The sequence below is a fragment of the Anopheles moucheti genome, chromosome 2, assembly GCF_943734755.1.
Source record: "Anopheles moucheti chromosome 2, idAnoMoucSN_F20_07, whole genome shotgun sequence".
Taxonomy (NCBI): Eukaryota; Metazoa; Arthropoda; class Insecta; order Diptera; family Culicidae; genus Anopheles; species Anopheles moucheti.
In genome coordinates this window covers 16525671-16548671 of record NC_069140.1, presented here as the reverse complement: position 1 = coordinate 16548671, position 23001 = coordinate 16525671, and the positions used below count along the sequence as shown (strand labels likewise).

The 23001-nt window shown below is 47.9% G+C and overlaps 1 protein-coding gene across 1 annotated transcript in view; it reads left to right on the top strand.

The window, feature by feature from the left end:
• Window positions 1-23001, top strand: part of LOC128296706 (homeobox protein cut) — a 167138-nt gene that overhangs the window by 73810 nt on the left and 70327 nt on the right. Inside the window, exon 2 of the mRNA XM_053032176.1 lies at window positions 2828-3598. Within this exon, the coding sequence (XP_052888136.1) occupies window positions 2828-3598 (771 nt within the window). The remainder of the gene's footprint in view (window positions 1-2827; window positions 3599-23001) is intronic.

Sequence of the window (23001 nt, the reverse complement as noted above, 5' to 3'; positions counted from 1 at the left end):
TACACAATTCGCCACACGACGATTGGAAGCTGAAGCGCGTCTGGTTTGGCTGCCGTACATGCTTTGTTTATAACAATTTCAATAAAAGCCACCCACACTGGGGGGAGGAAAAGCTACCCCGATGGTTTCTCATTTGCCTTTCTGGATTTAGCCCGACAGTCAATCTCGACACAATATTATCCATTTATTCAACAAACCCCAATGCAAAGTTGGGAATTATTTTTTGAATTTACAATTCAGAAAGGTAGTATTAGATTTGATCAAACTAATAAATAATGAAAAGTAAGGAAAATAAAACTGAGGAATGCCACGATTGTCACCCATTGCCCCATTGTCACCCATCAACCATTCAACCATTCAAAGCAGCAGCCAGCCATTGTTTGATGCTGCAACCGATGTATCATATCACGGATCTAGAGACTTCACCTCGTTGCACGATAGCATAACGCTGGTGCAATGCAGTTTTGGTGCCCCCGAACCGCTTGCCCTTTTTGCTTTCCACCGCGCGAGTATTTGTTTTCCACTGTTCCACATTGACCCATCGTATGCCCGCAATGGGTATGGCTATAATTACAGCATTAATTATCCAAATAATTATCGCACGCCTTTCGACGCGACAGGGCGGCCGGGCGGTTTTCGTGTGGAAAAGTCGTTTTTCAATCAAACTGCGGTCCGTGTGGTCCGCTGGTTCCCTGCTCTGCGGTTGGTAGCCTTTTAGAGCGGAGCAAGAAGAAAAGCTCCAGCCGAAGCAGTTTTTTGCAAGAATTCCTACCGATCATACGGATCCGAGGTGTGTAAACAAGCGGAAACAACAGTGAGAGTGGCCAAACAGATGGTTCCATGTGGCGCGATTTTTACATTCGCCATGTAGCGGGGTAAGCGGTTCCGCACCGGAAGTACGATACTTTACACGCTTTTCCGTTCCGTTCCGAGTGTGGAGCAGCAAACCCCCCAATAAGCGGTGGAATAAATATGCCTAATCGATAGCACAGCATGACCCGTGCTGAACCGGCTACATGTAACTGATCTATTTCGAGCGATTCGGCTGCTCTTAAGATGTCAAAAGCGTCAGCCGCCTCAGCGTCTCGGTGTGTCTTGTTTAGATTCCTCATTTGAGTGATCTTGTCACAAATAACCACTCACGATCGCGATTGATCCTCGCTCAAAGTCACGTGTCACTGTCAGTTACGTTCGCTGCGGATCGGAAACATTTCGTATGCGCCATCGATCATGGCTGGACGACGGAATGCCTCATTCGAATTCATTCGCACTTCTGCAAGCGGCCAGATCTCCGCGCAAGGAGCAGATCACATAAAATTTCTGCTAACACTCGGGTGGTTGGATTAAAATATTAATTGCAACATTAATTAAGTACGGACGAGGATTGGGGCACTGTGTGTGTGTGTGTTTTCCCCCATCATCCAGAGATGCATAACAGCCCACATATGCGCAAAGGCAAGACACTTCTGCAGGCAAGACTTCTGAGAAACCCGGTGCGTGCGTGTGTGTTTATCTTGCTAATTGGATCAATTTTCACGCGTTCAATATTCCCTCGAAACCGTTCGACGACCTTCCAAAACTGTTGCTTTCCGTGTTGCTCCCGGAGCGGGGGGAACTACGACACTTGTTCGGGCGTGTGTGAAGATTGAGAAATTTATGTTGCTCGTCCGCAGGCATCCATGCCCATCTCCTACCCCGGGTTTGACTAGGCGTTTTGAAGCGCCGACTGCAGGCATTTCGGCCGATGTTTATTTATCTTGCCGAGAACCGAATCGAACCCGAGGAGGGGCACCTCCGGTTGGTGAAGCGGGACCCAACTATCTTTTTTGATATCGACCAAGAAGTGGGTAGTGAAATGTTGTACCGCTTGCAACAACATTTCTACACGGACTACTCCTGCAACGTCTTGTGCGTGGTGCGTGCTTCGAGAATTCGATATTTATAGCCTATTAGCTTCGATTTCCGTCGTTCGTGGGGAAATGATGTGTGTGGTACACTCGGAGTTGCTGCAACTGGCTGTAGCAGCGTGATGAATGTCGCGGTTTATAGAACGATACGTTCGCTTTGAAGTGCGACTTTGAAACATTCAGTTGGAAATCGAACCTCGTTTTGCAACCGAAAAAGAAACAAAAAAAAACGAACCCAGAACAGATGCATTAGATGTCATGAGTTGTCAGTTTTGAATGCGAGGTATTCCACCCCCCCCCCCCCCCTTCCCCCCCCCTCCCTTCCCCCCCTTCGAACCGCTGGCACCCACAAGATAAGTCGGAGTGATATGCCTTCTTGGAAGAGTTGGCCTTGCTTGCTTTACCGTGCCCGGACGAACACAAACACATCATATCACGGCAAAAACAATACCACGCGTCCCACGTGTTTACGCAAAGGATGGACGCAAATTGCTGCCGTGAAAAGACGTGCGTGAAGGTGAAACCAGCAGTACGGAGAATCGTAAAAATTCAATTTAACACAAATTGACGGACTGTTACACCGACCAGGCCATTTAATGGCCGCGTACGTGTTGGCGCGTACGGGGGTTTTATTCGATGCGATTAATTTAAATCTTTTCAAGAACATTCGAAGGACACTGGTACTGGCTGAAGATGAAGGAAAGAGAAAGAGCGAGAGATCCTGGTGCGGGTGCGAAGGACACAGATAACTGCTAAACGCTGCGGTGTTGAAACGATTTTAATTCTTTACGCGGCGAAAGCCCAACCAAAACCCCGTAGCAAAAAAAGCAATCATCCACGGTGTGTAGTAATGAATGTTTTACTTTTTTTCTCTCCCCTCCCCCCCCCCCCCCCCCACAATTCCCCCAATTCCATTACAGCGTGCCACGTTGGCGGAAAAGGAGGTAAACTCGCTCAAGGAGAAACTGTCGACCACGGACCGCGGAGTCAGCAACAACAATAACAACATTAGCAACAGCGTCAACAATAACGACGGTAACGATATGGACGTCACGGCACCACCACCACCACCGCCATCGCTTGCCGCCCCGACACTGCCAACAGCCCTGCCACTGGTCGCGTCGACGTCTCCGACACCACCGACGTCCGCGTCGCCGATGATCGTCGAACAGAACGGCATCGCGCCACCATCGCCCTCAACCACGCCCGTGTCGGAAACCGGCAGCATCCACCGCCCGGACCTGGCGCACAGTCCGTGCGAAAAGCCCCGCGGTGGATCACGGTCACCGATGGCGGCGGGCACGCCGGAAATCGATCGCAAGGTGCAGCAAGAGCTGGCCGCCCTGGCGCACACCATCAACAACAACTGCCTCGCGAGCAGTAACAACAACAATCACAACAGTAGCAACCGATCGCCCACCCGATCGCCACCGAGCGCGGAGAAGATGGACTGCGAAAGTGCGGGTGCGTTACAGTCGAAGGGCAGGACGAAGGAGGGTTACGCGCCGGAGGAACTGAGCGGCAGTAGTGCCCGGACGGGTGTCAGCGAGTGCCACAAGGGAAGCAGTGAAAAGCTGAACAATTCCACCGACACGAACTGTACGGGCGAGACGGAATCGCCCAGCAAGGATCCCATCCTAGACAGCAGGACGCGATCGCTAACCGAGGAACTTTCAGCCAAGGATCGTGAGGTAAGTCTAAGTGGACAAATTGATCCGGACGAAACACGGTGGAAACGAGCGAAGAAACCATTACCATTATCAACAGTACTCGATACAGTCGCGTTTGCATTGTAATCAGCGCATAATTTCTGGATGAATAATTTACCACCAAAAACACAAAAAAAAAATACGAAATTAAGGATTCATTTGCTTGGAAATGAGACCCAGGGCGATAAAGATAAAAAAAAACCATGGCCTATTGAGATGAGCCTGGTTTTTTCTTACATTTCCAAGCACTACAATGAAACCCCTCCGGTGATACGGATCCAAGAAACGATTCTTGATTTTATCGAGCCGCCAACGGGATTCCATGTCCGCAAGATGGATCCCTACCCTTTTTGCGCCCCAGATGGGTCCGAGAAAAGCAAAAAACACACCATCTCTTTGATTAATTTCACCACATTTTTTAATTAAATCTTCGGTTGGGAAGCATTTTTTTTTTGCTCTTGCTGCTGTTGTTGCGTCCATTGGAACTCGCGGCCCCATATCTTTTGTGCCATTGTGCGATAGAAAGGAAGGATAAAGGAAGCGAATAGAGAAGAAAAAAAATACTCCCCGACAACGATCTCATACACCCGCATACATCCCACGGGTGGTGGTCACGGGAATCCTGGGACCCAAACCAGCTGCAGTCCTGCTGGCCGGGTGGGTTGGTGTGTGTGTGGTTGGGTGGAGGCACCACCGGAGGAAAAACAAGCTTTTGATTTATATTTGCTGAAAAATAATGAAAAACTTTTTTATTCCTTCAAATTGCAACGTTCCGGTGGGGGGTGGGGACGGTATTGAGGGATGGAAAACAATTCAAAGGATCGGAATTGGTGGAAAGTGAACGAACAAACAAGCAAAAAAAAAAATCAACTGTAAAATGTAACAAATGAATGGAGAAAAAAGAGTTTTCTTACCCCTACCTTTAGCATAAAGTGCCGTTTTTCTTTTTTTTGTCCAGTCTTTGGGGTTGACCACAAGAAACAAAGATCAATAGAGTGTTCGGTATGGTGGTGTACCAGGCGTAACGTTACAACATAGTTATTAAAGAGGTAAAAGTTTGCCAAAACATCCTTTTTCGGTACTCCTCAAGTCCACAATTCCCGTGAAGGAACAGCATAAATGTACGGAAAGCAACAAGAAATAGCACAACAGCAAAAAAACAAACCAGCAACACAACAAAACTGCCACAAGAAAAGGACCAACAACAAAAAAAACTCCAATCCAAAATGTTTCAAATAACAATACAATCGGTTTTTTATTACATAATTTATACACAATTCATTGAATTTCGCTTTTGTGGCCACGGGTGTTTGGTGATTGAGTGGGGGAGAGAGAGAGAGAGTGAGCATTTTTTTTTTTTATGTTCCGTGTGGCTCGTTTACTTCTTTCGCCAAGGATCCGTTTACGAGTTTTCCAAAAAGAATGTACACAGGGTGCGGAGTTTTTCCCATTTTTTTGACGCTTGTTTTTTTCCACAAAAAGAATCTCATGCTGCTTCTCCCTTGAACAACAAAAAAGCAACCGTCCCCTGATTGACGGTTCAGGTTTGCACAAAGTGGGGAGATATTGTCTTGCGTTCCGAACTGCTCCTCCAATGTACCACCCGACGGGAAGGGAGCTCGAAAGAATCATAAAAAGAAACGCAACGCGCACCCTTCAATGAATGTCGTTTGTGCGTGTCATAACAGCTTACTTCCTTAGCTGGCCCAGATACCGACGATCCTTCCCCCCCCCCAGAGCTGGTGGAACGTGTTTTCCGGGGGCACAAAGTATGGCGCACAAACCAAACATCCTTGCCGTGCTCCCGTGCACGTTTGCTTTCAAATAATCTCTTCATTGTGGCGAATCGAATCCTGTGAATCGAATGTTTTCATGTCATTGTGTACCATGCTGCCCTTCTGATGGGTTTGGGTTTTCTTTTTTATTTTGTCAAGAGGGGGAGGATTTTTTTCTTTTTCGTTGTTGCCTTTCTGCATGAATTCTACTCCTCCCAACGTCAAGTGTGATAAGAAGAAGATGCCCCGGTGCTAGGCGAATTGTGAGGAAAAGAATTACACCACCGACGCACGCACCCATCCTTCCGGCCCAAAAACAGGGAGTTCGGCCCGTAAACGAGTCGATAAAAATCGCTTGTTGATTCTCGTTTTCCAATCACGGACCATAAGGAGGCAACTTTTCCCTGGGACAGCAAAGCAGACGAACATCGCAAGTACTGCGGGGTCCGGGGTGTATTTGGTGGGCTGCTTTTCACACTTTCACCCGACCCTACCCAGCTAATGAAGACGGCCAGCAACGATGGCAGCCGGTGGGTTGGTCGGGAGGGTGTTGGTGTGGCCACTTGAGGAATTAGTAAGATACACTCGTAAATCCACTTATCGACCAAAACCCAAGACACTCTGCCGTCCGTTCTTGTGGTTCCGGGTTCCGGGTATTGGGCCGCACGGGGTGTAGCAGGAAGCAAAAGGCCATCCTCCAAAAGGTGATGGAAGTTTGACCGGCAAAGTTCGCCTTTGACCGGCCACTAGCCTTTCTTAAACCGTGCGGGAGGGTGAGTTTGTTTGTTTACTTACGATGAACGGTTGCCTGCCTTTCTTTTCGGGATTGCTTCCGGTCTTTCGCAGACCGCTCTCTTTTTCTTTTTTGCTGCTGCTGCTGCTGCCTGGGGGAAGTCCTGCCACCGAGCGTGATGCCGGGCATCTTTTGGGTGTCGAAGATTTCTAGGGGGTGATTTATCGCCTTATTTTCCACCCGAAGGATCAAAGGCTCCAAAACGGGAAGAATATTGAAAACATTCTCTTCCAACTTCTTGGCCCGTTGTTGGTGCCATTCTTCCGTGCCAGAAGAAAGGTCATACCGTCAAGCGACACTTGGGCCAATCATTTGCATCCGCATCGTGCGTTCCGCGTTTGGGGATAAAATTTTCCTACCCAAAATGGCAACTGATTTGATGGGACTTTTTCCGAAAGATTTTTTTCCAATCGTTTCTATTAAAAGATTTTTTTTGCGCTGCATAAAATAGACCTTTTCCCCCAAAAAGGTTGCGGTATCGATAAACAACGAACGTGGAAAATGGAGAGGACTTTTCACCTTGAGCAAAAAGTTGCTCATGGCATCCTATGACGAGTTTTCCAGTTGATTTGTTGGCGATGGAACGATTTTCACGCCCCGAAACATCTCCATCGGCCCAAAGCATGCCGACGAAAATCCTTTGGCTTTCCCTTTTTTCCCGTCGGTCGGTTTGTACTACGAAAGGAAAATAAACAATATCCAATTTCCCGGCCCGTTTTTTGCTTTCCTCCTCCTTCTTGCTCAGCTCGTTGTACTCTGCTCGTAGGATATCAGTTTCCCACGGGTTTTCCTCGGTCTGGCACGTTCGTAAAACGGCGATGGTTTGTCAATAAGTTATTATCTTGTTTACGGACTTGTTTGGCCACGGTTCAGTGTGATGGATTTGGGGCTTCCCTTTTCGGGGGCGGGGGGGTTTGCTGTCCATAAAGAATGGGAAAACATGATAGATATAGGAAAAAAAACACAATTCTTCGCCTCGGGGAAACGCGGAGGAAACACGTGGTAATAACTTCATAAGCTGTTTGTTTTCCCATCGAGCCCCGGCTCTGTAAGGCGTCTGGGCGGAAAAGTTTCCCGAGCAGAACCAGCACCGGGGGTATGGGGTCACTTTTCGTCGATCTCCGGAAAAAAGCCAAACCGGAGGGATGGTAAAAAAGCGATCCAAAACCATTCGAGGAAAGGTGTAAAATTCGAAATTGATCTATAAACCATCGTAAAAACAAGCTTCCACAACCCGAAAGCCATTAAAGATTTTCCTTTTTCTTTTCTCGGTTGAGGAAAAATCCCGAACGAAAGAAAAGCATCCGTGAAGGGATACTCGCAACGAGCCCCTCCGGTTCAGCAAGTCTGGAAGTCAGAAGGAGTTTCTGTTGTGTTTTTTTTTTCTCCCCTCGGTACATGAAGGTATCATAAAAACCCCGCACGAAAATATTTAAAGAATTTGATACCCCTCTGGGTATCGGCTGTTGGCATCCTTCCTGCCAAAAGCCAAGGTGATTTTGTGGTTGTGGTATATCCCCGAAAACAACCATTCGCCTTTTTTCGCTTCACAAAAAAGGAGCAAACGGAGCCCAAACGGAACCTGCCGGTGCGGTTTATGGGTGGATTATAATGAGCCGCATGGGTCGATTGATTTGCCGTGGAATTCGACACACGATATTGGGTCGCTTCCGTGCCGGCAGGTTGTGGTGGTAATAATCGTTTATTTACGACATTTATTGAATCCAGTTTTACAGGCACACCACCACGCTGCTTAACGGCCACCAGGCGCCTCCATGTGGCTTGCGGAACTAATGGTAATGGGGTTTGGAAGTGCCCGGAAGCGGGGCAATACGGGTAAAAACCTGCAACGTTAAATTTCATTAAATTTCCACACCACCGATGAAAAGGGGGAAACACATTTTCGCCCGGTGCAACCGAACACGAACCGTACCGTACGGGCGGCCAGAGTTCGTGTGAGGAATGCTTTGCGCCCTATTAGCATGTAAATTTGCCCGCTTTGTAGCGTATGGAGCACGCTGCAGGGAAGCGCCCAAGACGGGCTTCTTATCCTGATGGAGAGAGGGTTTTCTTTGGCCGTGTTTGCCGTGAAAGCGCGTTTAAGGGAGGCCCCAATTTACACGAGCAGAACTGCATTTTACCATATCGCAAAGTGGGCCCTGGTTTTTGCACTTCTTCAGTGGAAAGTATTTAAACATTCAATACACAATAGACATTCAATCCCTTCGGTAGACACAAATTCCCGCTGTGCCATGTCTCGTTGTTGTTCGCGCTTTTCATCGATTATATGACTGCTGGAAACTACTGGCTGGAAAGAATCCCTTTTCCCATGCGCTAGTTCCGCAGACAGTGCACTCCACGATTTCGCTAAGCCTTAAGCAGCTGAACCGAACACACCGACAGACACTGGGTGGCCCCCGAAACGGGGGGGGCATCGGTTCTTTGTGTTCATGTTGTCTTTCCAAACCCTCATGGCAGGAACGAAAAAAAAAAGAACCGAAACGATGAACGATCTTCTGCATCTCCTCACTGCGCAATGAAAGTGAGAAATGAGCTACACGATACCATCATCGTGCACACCGCGTCGTATCGTTTCCGTTTCGTTCCTGGGGTTTTCTTACTCGCTTTCCATTTTCCATCGCGAGCAGCTCTACAGCTCGCCGTCTTGCTGGATGCCGTTGCAGTGAGACCCGGGGTGTGTGTGTGTGTGTGTGTGTTTGAGAATTGGCAATATGCTCATTTTGTTCAACAACATCACCACCGACCCCAAACACCGCCGCATCATCGTGCCTTTCGGCTGTGCACGAACGATATCCATTCTTTTTCGGCTGCAGATGAAGCAGCCGGGGCTTGTCGTGGCTGTAGCCGCATGAATTATGCAGTAATGACAAAACAATATGTAAACTATAAATATCACCTAGAGCAGCTAATTCACGTTTGGTTCACGGAAAATTAAGGAACACGACTGCAACACAAATTGACTGCCATTTCTTGTTGATCAGCCAAGCGCAGACATAGTTACATTTGTAAACCTTTTTCTTTTGCTCATGAGCTCTTGTACAAAAGATATTTTTAAATTACTTTTTTTGTAAGAAGATCCATTGCAACTACCCCTTCAGAACACCACCACATCGAAGGAAGGATTAGACGGGAAGAAATTTCTATTTCTCCAAACGGCAAAACCGACTTCATTAAACGCAACGCAAGAAATGCGCTGCGAAATGGGTGGGCGTATGGCAGCGACGGAATTCACTTGTGAACTGGAAAAAACCCACACTCCAATCGGGTAGTTGGGTGGCAGAGTTTTCCTCTGCGCGCTGGGTGGTGCACTTTCGGGCAACGTGAATGCAAAAAAGGGGCAGAATTCATCCCACCGTTCCCAGCGCACCGACGCACCGCCCGGCACCGCGAAAGGCTAAGGCTCGGATAAAATAGTCGAAATTTCGTAAGTGTCAAAACAAAACATACTTTCGGTATATTTATAGCATCGGTGCTGTTTTCCGCCCATTCCGCGCCCAAAGCGGACCGGCTGCCATCGCGAAGCGCACTCTCTTCCGAATAGTTCGAATCGCTCGAATCGACCACCAACGGTACCGAGTCGCCCAGCCCGGATAGGTTGGGGCATGGCACGGTGGTAGAACGTATCATACGCCTTCCAAAGTATGCGCCATAACCGAAACAACAGCAGCAGCAACCGAAAAAAAAAACACAGCCCGGTACAAGTTAACCATATAATCAAACAATCCACCCACCAGTTCCTTCATCAACACGCCGGAGCAATGTCACTTTTGCACCCTCGCACCCGCTGGCATTCCGTGGCCGTGGAAAACCGTGTGTCGCATTCATTACCCCCCCACCGAACCCATGGTGCAGTCGATCGTTTCGAGGTTTTTGCGATTGTTTTCGATTTGTTTCCATTTGGTGGGGAGCCGGGAGGATGCCGGAGTTTTGCCGGGCTAAATCCGCAATCCGCAGCTGCGTTCTCGCTAATGGATGGCTCGATGAAAGTTTTCACGGCCTTTCACTGCCAGACCGCCCCCCCCCCCCGTGTAACCGGGTCCGCCGGTGCGTGTGTTTCCTCCGTGTTCCAATGACAGGGCATTAGCATTTGATCGAATTAAAAACTCAATCGTTTCGCTTTGTCCTTTTGCAACGCGAAGGAAGCGAACCGGGTAAAGCCCCCAATTATACCCAATGCTTGTACAAAACCACAACCAACCCGCAACCAACGCTGGGTGAAAATGTTTTTATTGATAAAATATCGTTTGTCGTGGAGGTTTTTACCACCAAAAACAGGCAAAGGCGGGTAAGGAGAGCAAATTCCACGTCAACTTCGACCCAACGGAACAAATTATAAAACCGAATCGAATCGAAACTCCTTGTTCACGCGCTCATTTGTTCAACCCTCAGAGCTGCCTTTACAGGGGGTTCCCGTCAACCCCCGGAACAGTCCCCCCCACGGTGCGATATTGAGCCGCACCATTCTCGGTGGGAGAAATGAAAGGTAATAAAAATAAAAAGTTCTTATCAGAAGAAAGTTGAAATTTATATGCAAATGTTTTTCGGTGTGTTTATCCGCGGCTTGCGAGCGGGCGATGCGGCAAAGGGTGCAAATGGTGCCACCCGATGAAGGGGCCGCACGCCGGCGTTTCCCTCCAACAACAACAAATTACCGAAGAATTGGATCAAACGGTTTAAACTGCCTCGCGCTTCCCTCCCGTCCCCCTTCCCGGGGCTCGTCTTTGAAGTTTGACTTCGATTAAATGCCACCGTCATTGGCGCATATCAGCGTGCGTGTGTGTGTGTGTGTGTGCGCCATCCATTTTTTCGCCCCTTTGCGTTTGTTTTGTGCCAGAATGCGTTCCACGAGTTCCTGTGCGAGGACTTTTCCATTGTGCCTTCCTTGTGTCCCTTCTTCGTACGGAAAGCGTTTGTGATTTGATCGAAGCAAACGGAAAAACTTTCCGTCCGCGTCACCGGCCGTGTGCGCGCCAGATAGAATCACGTGAGTGATTAACAAATAATACTAGAACCCCCCTTTCCCCTCCTTCTAATGGTGTGCTGCCCCATTCCCCCGCCTTCTTCGATCGAGCCCAACCGAAACCCATATCTGGTGAATTGACGAGGTGGAATAAATTATCAACAATCGCGTGGAGCGAGCGAGCACACTTAAAACGCTACAACAGCAAGGACATTCTACATGCTTCCTTACAATGGGACACACAGCACACAGCACACAACATACACACACACACACGTACGCAAGCAAAAGGGGGGCCTCTCCGGTCCCGTATTCGTTCAATTGCATGCAAGTTGATTTATTACGGTGCATTTCTCGAGTGTACGCGAGGTGGTCGATTTTATCGAACGTCCCCTCATCGGTTTTGTGGAATGGGACCTCAAACGATTAAAATCCCTCCTCAAAAACTTGTGTTTCTTCCGCCATATGCTTTAGTGGCGCCAGCCGCAAATGATTCATACTTTATAAGAATTTTAGAATTCCTTGGAAAGAAAGCAGTTTAACCTTTTGCAGTTCAATTGCTAACCTTTGGTTGGAATGGTGAGAGATCAAACTAATTTTGGGGCCGAAAAGGTGATCGTTTGTCTTGTGTCGGATGATGCGTGCTGATCTTCGACCAATGTGCGTAGTTCGGTGACGATTTTTCCATGCCCATGTTTGTACTATTTTTTTCTAAATTTTCCACAACTCCATACGATTCCTGCGAGCAGTTTGCAGCAGAAACATGTGCATGTTAAACATGGAGAAAAAGAAACCGGCCACGAATTCCAACGATTCTAGTATTGCTGCAAAGCGTAAAGCGAAAAACCACCAAACGACAACACGTGGCAAGCGCAGGCCCTTCCCTTCCGGGTCCGCTCGCGCCACCGAAATGTGTGTGACCTGCTTGAAGCAATGATTTATAAGCTAAATTTATGATTTATGCTACATTTTTGCATTCGGCGTTGGAAAATGTTCGCCCCTCCACCGCCTGGGATGTTGCACACACCGAGACGCGATGCGTTTGACGCTGGATGTCCGGTTGGATTCCGAGCATTGTGAGTGCATAAATTACATCCTCTAGCCGAACCCGAATCACAGCACACAGTAACGGTTGCACATTTTGCAGCTCATCGCTGTGGTCGCATGCAAGACTGTGATTGTTGGCAAAACCACTGCCCGCCGGAGGCGGAGTGCGGACAATAGTGCGATAGTATGGAAAATAAAAAAAAAACCCCATGTTGGCAACTGTTGGTCAAAGCGTTAGGTAAAAGGAACGATAATAAGGAAAATCTAAAATCGAAAAAACAACACACGTGTAACATTCCGCGTGATGTGCCATTTTCGCACATTTTCCTTCATCTCGTTGGCACGAAAGTGTGAATGCAGAAAATAAAAACTAAAGCATAATTCGGTTTACCAGCCAGCAGAGTCAACGTCATCCTTTTTTCTTTCTTCCCACCTATTCCGCGGGAACTGGCATTATTTCTGCGAGCTGCTGGTTATTTAACATCATTAATAAATGAGAGTGTAGCAACCGGGAACGGTTGCATCGTTTTCCCTTATGGAAGTTTAGAGCTGTGCTCTTTTTATTTTTGCATCATGCATCTAACCGCTTGTTTTTTTTGCGAAAAACGAAACTCCCTTGCGTCACATGCGAGGGGTTTTTTTTCCAGTCAGGCGTCGGAAAAGTGCATCAAACGTAAAAACTACATCACCCGCCTACTCAGCATCGCATTCGTCGTCCGCCAAAAAAAAGAAGGCAACTTGGAGAATGCTCGTCCAAGCGCATATTCATACGTGGATATTTATATCCTTTATCCGAACCATTTAACGAAACGTTCATGCAAGATTTGTGTGTGCGCGGCGAGCTCATTCTCGGCTCATCCAATTCCGACACCCGGGCCGGTTCTTTTCTGTACTGCATCTACGATGAAAATTCTCGTTTTTATGCTGACGTTTGATTAACAACACACAAACGCAAACGTGTGTGTGTTTTTTACCAATTTGTGTGCTTATTACAAGGGGACGCTTTTGCTTTTGCCCATCCCATGGAAACTCGAACGCAAAGTAATGCAATTTCCCTGAAGAAAATCAAAAGATAGATCGTTACTTTGCATACACGATGCGATGGGTGCAAGCGGCATAAATATTTGAAGCGGGAATTCACAGAACCCCGCAAGAGCATCAAGCATAATGTTTTGCACAAAATATGAAAGCTATCAATAGAGGTTTTATGGAAGCATAAGACAAAATGGAAGCTAAAGTTGGTCTTCCTTCTTACCAGTAGCGAGCTTCCTTCTTACGGCAAAAGACATGCAATATGTTATCAGCAGGAGATCAAACGCAAGCAACGCAAAAACTCGTTGCTCGTAGAAAAGTTGATATGAAGCGCATTTTATTATTTGGCTCCAGAGGGCTTGGAGGGGGAAGTACATAGGGCAAAACACGATTTTCCCTTCTACGGTACGATTTGTACGTACAACACTACCGACGCTAGTATCTGCAACCCTACCATTCTACTACATGCCGCCTTTCATTAGCACCGAATCATATGCACCAACCCATTAGAGAAATGCAACATAAAAGTAATTAACAGTTTCTTTACCGTCTCGCGGTCCACCCGCCTGCACTTCCCTCCATCCTGCCCAGCCGAGGGTTTTCCACTCGCAAAATCGAAAATGAAGGAAAAAGTTTTGTCTTTTCTGTCCGCCCCGGTGTACACCACTGGCGATGGCAAAATTCACCCAATTTGCCGTCCTTTCGGTTGTGGGTTTATCTGACGTTCGTTGCTGGTGACGCACCAAGGACCAAGGGCTTTACCGCAGCAAGAACCATTCCTTCGCATTCTGCTTAAGATTTCCCCTTTTGTACCCGGTCGGTGATTAGCGTTCAGCGCTTCCCGGTGGCCATGGGGTGGACTCGTGAATTTTGGATCGAACATCGGTTTTGCAAAAAGGGAACAGATTCACAATTGAGTAAGCAACCCACCTCTGCAATAGCAACCAAAAAAAAAAAAAAAGTGGTAGAAAAAGGGCAAATTTTGTAAATTCTTAATTAAAACAAACCCCATATCTCATAAAGATCTTTGCAAGAGCTATAAAACACGCTTCGACCCGCGGTTCAGCATGTCGTTGCAACAACAAAAAAACACACACAAAGCAACAAAGCAGAGACAAGAAAGACAACAACAAACCACACAACCGCGCACAAATCTAAACCCCGCTTGCTGCCGCTTGCTGGGCACTGGGACAGCGAAGGGCAAGCAACGAACGGCAAAACATTTGCCCTCAACAAAAAAAAAAACGAGAAAACAAAAATACACCAGCCTCGAAATGGGCGGCCCTGTGTTGGGAAACGGGAGGGCCCAACATAAAACTCCGAAACGGCATTTAAAATAAAACTGCAATAAAGCACATGCAACGGGTTTTATTTTTGGGCGCTACTAAGTACACCATTTCCATAACCCACCCAGGGGACCGGGTAGGGTTTTCCACCCTTCCAAGAAGACCTGCACCGGAAACAGGAGTAACAGTCGTGCAAACGGAGGGGAGGGGAGGAAAAAGGGCATACCGAATTGATTGCGGTTGCAAATGCAACGCGATCGTGCAACTTCCCGATGCGCAGCCGGTACACGATCGGTTGCGCGAACTGTACGATCAACCATGCGTCTCCAGCATCGGTCCCCTTAGCATAAATCGTCCGTATCGTTTGTAATTAATCAATACGCGCCAAACAACTGCTTCACGATGTCACCTCGGATGTTGCCGCTGCTCAAGATGCAACTAATTGATGGGAAAAAATACCTAGAATGAAATATCACAACACATTTTCCCAGCCTTTTTCCACCAACCCAAGCCCAATGTGTTTTTTTTTACATTTTGCACAACAAAAAAAGCATCTGTTTCATTCGGTGCAGCAGTACGCAGTACCCGCAAACTGCGCACAAACAAAAGAAACGAGTTCAAAAATCACATTAATTGCAAAACACGAACAGAAACCGTCGCTGCCATCGCTGACCTTCCATCCTTCTGCCCTTTGCTGTGGGGTTGCTGTAAGAACATTTACACTGACATACAAAACGCTAAACGCACTCATGTTCGGTCGTTTGTTTCGATGCGATTTCGGGGGGTGGGGATGTATGTTTCGGTAGCACCTTTTTCGGTACATTAAACATTCGGCTCCAGACACCCCTCGGATCCATCCTTGCGTCACCGCGGAAAACTAAGACACTACCCAGTGCAAAGGTAGCAAAAACCCATGCACTTTCCACTGCCACTGCCCAATTTCCATTTCCATTTTCCCCCATTTTCCCCCGATGCGCAATCGGGCCAACATTAGGTGCATCGTACACGAGCGATAAAATGGGCGGCACAGAAAAGCAAAACAAAACAGCGCTAAAAACGACCACGATTCACGTTAATCGGTTCGAACACCCGAAAGTTTCGGGGCGCAAACCAAAACCAAAACCAAAACCAAAAAAAAACAGGCGAATAAAAACGTGGCGAAAATTCGGCACTAACAGAAACCTGCAAACCTGCATTAAAAACGAAAGTATCGTGCTGACCGTGTGCTGGCTTGCAGCGGGAATTGATGGATTTGATGGCGTTTGTTTGCGAGCGTGTCGGAAGTTCGTGGAAAATGGCAGGGCAGAATGCAGGGAACACCGGGTTGGAGCTATCTTCCAATCAGCGTGTGCAATGCAAGACATTCTCAGCAAGCGAAACATAATTCGTAGCGAAAACAGATCGCTCGGTGGTGATAATATTTTTGTTTGTTTCGTGTTACGTTTTATAACCTTTATTCGTTACACAATTAAACACGTCTTACTTGGATGCCGTTAAGAATAGAACTGAACGTGCATGTCGCTGACGTTCAAACTGTCACCTTTGGCAGTGCTGCCAGAACATCTCCCCCTTTAAAACATAATGTAGGGTTCGAAACGCGGTGGCAGCCGTATCGGTCGTCTACTCGATGTCCTTACTGCTACTGCTACTAACACGTCCGGGTTGCGCCTGTACGTTATCCAAGGCGTTTCCACTGTCAGCGCCCTCGTCTGTCGTCTGCTGCTGTGGAAGTCCGAATTCGTCGATCAGAACAGACAAAGGCAGTTGATATGTCCCTACAGCCTTATCGTTTGTTCCAGCCTTTGATGCTTCACTACGACCTTGTAGTTGGTTGATATGTACCCGAATCAACCTAGCTCGCGATGTTTCTAGCCATACGTTATACATCACATTTCCGATTTTTTAAATAACCGTTCCAGGCTCCCAAGATGGATGCCGTTAAGAATAGAACTGAACGTGCATGTCGCTGACGTTCAAACTGTCACCTTTGGCAGTGCTGCCAGAACATTTCGGGAAGCCAGTCTGTGTGCCAGTGGGACGGGAAACACTCACTCACTTCATGGTGACTTACAGGTTGTGCTCGATGAATCTTTTGAGAAGAGTCAATCAAATGAATCTTTTGCTAAGGAGTCATTCAAAGCAGGAGTGGACTCTTAAACGATGAATGAATCCTCAAAGATTAATGAATCCCTGAGGATTCATGGAAGTTGTGGCCCGACTTCGGATTCCTGGCTCCGAAGCTTTGGAAGAATATGAATCAGATTCACTCCCCGCTGTAATGCATGAAGTAACAACTTTTGAGTTCTATTTTAATGTTTTGATTGAGATGTTTACACAGAGGAAATAGATCTCCCTAATTGGGAGAGCTATTTTAGAGCGCGATTGTTTCAACCAAACATAGTTCGATAGCTCCATTTGTTACTCCTGTTCTATTGCTTCCCCCCCCCCCCCCCCCCACAAAAAAAAAAACAATCACTCGCTCAGTGGAAGGCAAAGATGTAGAATCATCTGCTACAATCCCTTCACCAAACCACCAGCAAAACCGCAACGACGACGTGGGACAGATGGATATCCGCACCGGAATGGTTTATTTACGGCTTCTAAGCTGCAAGTCGAATGCCTTCCAACCTCCCGTTTATTCATTCCAGGGTGATTCTGGTTTTGTGTCGCCTACGCGCTGGCCACCATTCGAGAGTATCGAGCAAAAACAAATGCAAAACAAACGTACAGACACACACACACACACTCAAATTGTCACTGTTCCGTTTGACACCTTCGGGGGCGAGCAGATGATCGTGGTTGTTGCGTTTTTTGGCTGCTCCTACCAACCAGAAACCCAACCAGAAACGCCGCACACATAAATCAATCTTTAATCCCATCGCTCGAAAATATCCACCACAACTGAAAGGAAATCGAGGAATTCGTTCACCACGTTCGCGGTGGTGCTTAGACCAGCAATCGAACAGATCACAAATGAAGTATATGGTCTAGGGTTTGGTGCGCGAAAGGAAAAACGCAAAACCCCACCCCACCCCCGGGGCTGGTAATGGACCGAGTGTCTCACTAAGTCCCACTCGGAACAGCAGGCGTCGATCGGGCTTTTGTTGGAAGGGGGGGGGGGGGGGGGGGGGGGAGTGGGGTGAACATCACGGACGAAATGCTTTCCTTTCGTTTCGAACACCGGGCGTGCGTGGAAATGACACTCCAAATAAATCACCATCCATCGGCAATGAATCACCGTCCTCACGGCTAAATGCAGGAATCACACCGCAAACGTCGTCCACCTCCTCCACCACGCATCGAGGGAATTTCCAGAAAGAAAGCACGTCCAAAACCGTACGTAGCCACTCACACGCCCGTGGTGTATCAATAGCTCAGAACGGAAGGGATGGCCCGACCCAGGGTTCTTCGGTCGCGTAAGAAATGATCTACTACCACGCGGGGCGACAAATTTCTTTCGACCAGATTTTCTTTTCCTACCACTCCGGGTCAAACCGAACCAAATATTCGGCTGGGGGCCTAAGTGGCACTCGGGCGTTAGATTGGTTGTGACGGAATTCCTTCCAAGTTTCGGCTACCTTTTGCTCCCGTGGGATAATAGTTTGCTGGGGGAGTTGCTGGGGTAACTTCTTGCCCGGTACGAACAAATTGTGCAGTATCTGCCTACTGCGATGATCTCACACCTTTGGGGAATTCTTCCACACCACGCACTCGATATTCGTGATCGAGTTTTACCACACGCACACAAAAACAATCCCAACACTCGAGCTGGTGAATAATGGTTTGGTGATGCAATTGTGAAAATAGCCTTCGCCACACATTAGCGCAGAAGGACATGCGTTTTCTTCTGGCTGCACTTGATTACTTGGGTGGCATTACTACATTACTACCTCGTGCATCATCACGCCCATCAACCCCATTTCCACCCTGGTGGGTCCAAAACCCACCGAATCCGAGAGTGTCGCAGCCACTCTGTAGCGATTTATTTCTGATCCGAGGAAAACCTACACCAACACACGGCACCCGGTTCTGGTGCATTGAAACTATTCTCTTCCCCGCGTGGAAGAGACGGCCGGGCGAGACTGGCAGACAGGGGACAGACTAAAAAGGGGGATATGTGTGATTTAGGCAGTCGGCTGTCGCGTTCTTAGTCTCCCACCGCCGAGTCTGTGAGTCCCACGGGCGGTTGTGTGGGAGCAAATAGTGAAACTAATAAGACGTACGCAGGCGAGGTGAAAGTAGTCGCGCATAATTCGAGCCCTTCTCGCCCTCTCGTCGCCAACAAATGCAACGTTTTGTTCGCGAGGTAGGATGCCGTTTCCCATTATCGAGAAGGAAGAAATTGTAACCAGCCTGCCAACCACCACACACTCACGCTTACGGCGCGCGACCATCGTTCTTGGTCGATGCTTATTTTTAGCGTGCGGCAAACAAAAGCAAAAAGGGCGAGAGGGACGAGACACACACAAACACACACTAGGCGACGACCAAATCTGTCCGCTCGTCTATAATTTATAGCTGTTTTACATATTATTATTGTTTTTATTGCCCGCACCGCGTCTTGTCTAACGGTTGCAATGTTGCCCGGGATCGATCGGATGACAAAATTTCATCCCGCTTGTTGCAAACACCAAGACGGGGCGAAGATTTTGCGACAGAGAAGACGCCGCGACCGGGCGAAACTATCGCCTCGACCTCGTGGGAAGCCGCTGTCGCCGGCGTCGAGAGTCAATTAGAGGATTTTATAGTTTTCGCGTCTAAAGTATGCGAAACACTCACCGTGATCCGACCAATGCCTTCTCGTGCCGTCTTCCGGATTTTATAACCCAATCTTCGGTCTCCAGAGACGCTACCGTTCGGGCGCCCTACACCGCCGTGTCACTGTCGACAATCGATTCGAGCAGGATGATTCGGTGTATGGTTCGTTCTTGTTTGTGCCAAACAGCAAACAGCAAACAACAGAAAGAAAGAAATCATAATTTACACTTGGCTTTACGCTTGGTCAAATCACACCAGCCGAAAGAATCGAAATGCGTGCTGCTCTTTCCCTTGCGGTCAATAGCTGCGGGCAGCCGATGGAGGTTGGTTAATGGCACTATTAATGATTTGTTTTAATCGGCCAGCTGTTGGCAGGTCTGTCAAGCGCGACACGAAACGCGACCGCGTGCGACCATTCGCGACCAATAACTCTCGATTAACGATCTTGCCGAGAAGACGGTTTACTCTGTTACGAACGCCAACAAAGACGCCTTGGCCACCCCTCATGCCAGTGGGATGCAGTGGACATGATCGATAAAAACAAGAATCTGGCTTGTTTGGAAAGTTTTTGTGCTTCCCTTAAATTCAACACCCGACAATACCTACCCGGATCGTTAAAATGCTAACCCACCTGCCAAAGTGGAGTGCGTCCAAACCGCCCCCGTCCCCAGGAACCACAGTCCAAATGGAGACATTCGGTTTCGGGCGGTCACAATGATGCGGTGCCGGATTCAATATTTGAACAAATCGCAAACAGAAGAAACCAGCAAGTGAAACAATATTTATTAGAAGCTTACTTTTGGCAGCTTTTAACCGGACGCCTACCCCTTGCGGACCGGACCACCCGCCGACTCCGGTCAACCGATACCGCACCGGGGAGTTTTGGAGGGTTGGAAATCGAAACGACATAAAATGTCCCGCATGCCCAATCTTGACCAGATCTTGTTACCCGGAAAAACCAACCACCGCAAGGCATCATTTGCAGAATCTCAACCCGACACGGAACCGATTGAAGGGAACTAATGCTTTCCGTGGGTTGAGGAACCCTCACGAAACTGTATTCCGCATTCGGACCAGAGTTTGTGGGAACTTTTCTTTCCACCCTCGCCACCGGGGAAGTCACCGGCCGATCAGTTACCAGTGTTCGTTTCATTTGTTTCCAATCGTTGGCGCTTGCCAGCTACGGAAAGGATTCGTTCAACCCCACCCAACCAGTGGCGGACCCTGACGGACGTGAAGGATGAATGGTTTGTTTGCATACGCAGAGACATCATAACCAGTTGACTATCCCTTCGTCATGTGCTCGGTCAGTCGATTTCTTCTTTGTTCGACATGAAACCGAGCGATGGTTTCACTTTACAACGCCATCCCCATCCCAACGGAACCGATCACACCTCGCATAAAGTCGAGCTATAATATTATTGTTGTAAATATTTGCAATCAAAAGGATTCGAGAGTTGAGCAGCGTTCGTCCAACAAACCAAAAAAGAAAGACAACGATTGGACACACCAACTGGAAGCTTCTGTTCTGGGTGCGGGAAAATGAGCAGCACAGCACACACGGGAAAGGGATTGGCCCCCCGGATCTCTTATGTTCCCGATTCTGTTCGACTTTCTTTCTGTTCTGATTGTCGGAAAGGACGTCCTGCCGGTAGAACGGTACGGTCATCAGTACGGACTTTTGGTGTGGACTTGTGGTGCATTAGTGAAGGCTGCTTTGGAGACGAGCACGGAGCACGAGATGAAGGAGATACGGTTCCATCAGATGTCCTTCTTCGTTTCATCCCAGTCCAGTGCGGGACTTGGAAGGAACGTGCCTCCGGATCTCTGTGCCAAGCTAGTTAGTTAGTGTTTCCGTTTGTCTGGATAGTTTTTGGACATGGCGCTATTTTTCGATCCACTGTCTACTGCTCTTGCATGCTGCAGAACAGAAAAGAAGGAACGGGACTGCCATCATTGTCCATGAGGTCCATCCCCGCATTATATCTGTTTGATTCCTCCGCCTCCGCATTCAATTGCCAGGACACTTTTTGTTTTGCTGCCCAGCTGCCATTGCCTGTCACGGGGCTGCTTTTATTTCGATGTAAACAAGCTGAGAAGGTTAATAATCTTCGGATTTTTCGCCTCCTCTAACGAGTGGATTTTGGTTTCTGGTTGGATTTGGATGCTCGAGTTGGATACGCCAAGGCATGCTTTGATGGACGCTTCTCCCCGGAGTAGGTGGACCATGCGTGTTTTTAGAAGCCTCCTTAGATACAGCTTAGATCGAAGTAGTCGTAGCTCGAAAGCTGCTTGTTATTCGTGAGTGAGGGACTCGCCAGTATGATGGACATGATACGCCCGTACAATACAAAGCCTCACGATCAATGTAATTCGAGTAACCATAATCTCGTGTACGTTCCGTAGAAATCGCATAAATATCTGCCCCCTACCGCATCCCACAACCTGACCGCACCTGACTCCCGGTTCGGGAGCATGGTTTATTTTTCCTCGAGGAGATTTTTTTTTTGCGCCCGGCAGGTTGCTCTCCAATTTAAGTGGAGTGGAAAAATAAATTTCGAACTGACGCAGTAATAAAATAATGAAGCCATTTTGTAACAATGCTGCACACTGGCAGGCTGTATTACACACCGTACCAACCTTGTGCAACCTTCCACAAATGTAAGATATTGTGCTTCCGCTGTAATGGCGCCCACACCCCCTTTCCGGTCTCGATCCCGCGAATCCTTGCGCAAAAGGCCCTTTTTTCTCGCATTTATTTTATCCTTTTGTGTGTTGTGTTTCCTCTCCACCAAGGGTCTTATAATTTATCCCCGCATCCCCGCTGCCGGCCCAGCCGCGCTTGGTTCCCACCGAACGGGCCAAAGACCAATACATCATTTGCGATGGTATTCGAAACGATGGGGGGACTCAAAAACGGGAGATCATTGAAATGGGGCAGCCACAAACATGTAGACAATTCTCCGGCGTTACCCTCCACCCCCCGCTCGAGAAATAATCCTTCCCGACCGCTGGGGACGTGTATTGGGTTCCTTTCCGGTTGCGTAAATTATTAAAATTATTTAAAACAAATTACAATTAACGATCGAAAAAGGCAGGGGCCCTGGGTGTCCGGGAATTAGTCCGTTTTTTGTTTGTTTTATCTGCCCGTAGATGCCGCGCGTTACACGGGAGTTACTGGTCCCCGGAAAAAGCGGAACCGATCTGCATTAACATCCCCCCTTTGGACATCATGGTCCACAATGGTATCAAGGAGAAGAAGAAGAGAAAAAAAACGAACACCGAACACTGCTGACCACTAAAACACCAGCACCAGAAATCCTTTCTCCGGACATGACCCTTTTCGGGGTTCGAATTTTGTTAGCAAACCAAAAAAAAAACCTCCCCCACCCACACACACACACAACCCGATCGCTTTCTTTTGTTCTGCCCCAAGCTTCACCTAGTGTGTTGTGTTTGGGAGTTATGGGATTTTAATGAAAGTAAATAAAATATACAATTTGCCTCACCCAGCCATGTTTCTCCAACTCAGCCTGCTGCGAGGAATTGGGGAATTGGTTTTTATTTTTTCCTAGAATTGGCCACCAGCTTTGGAAAGGTGTAGTGGGGAAATCGGGGATCGGTGCTTTGTGCGACAGAGGCTGGAGCCGAAACAAATGCGTCTATTTTGTTGTTCTTCTCCATTAATTGAAGTCCGTGTATTAAAATTTCAT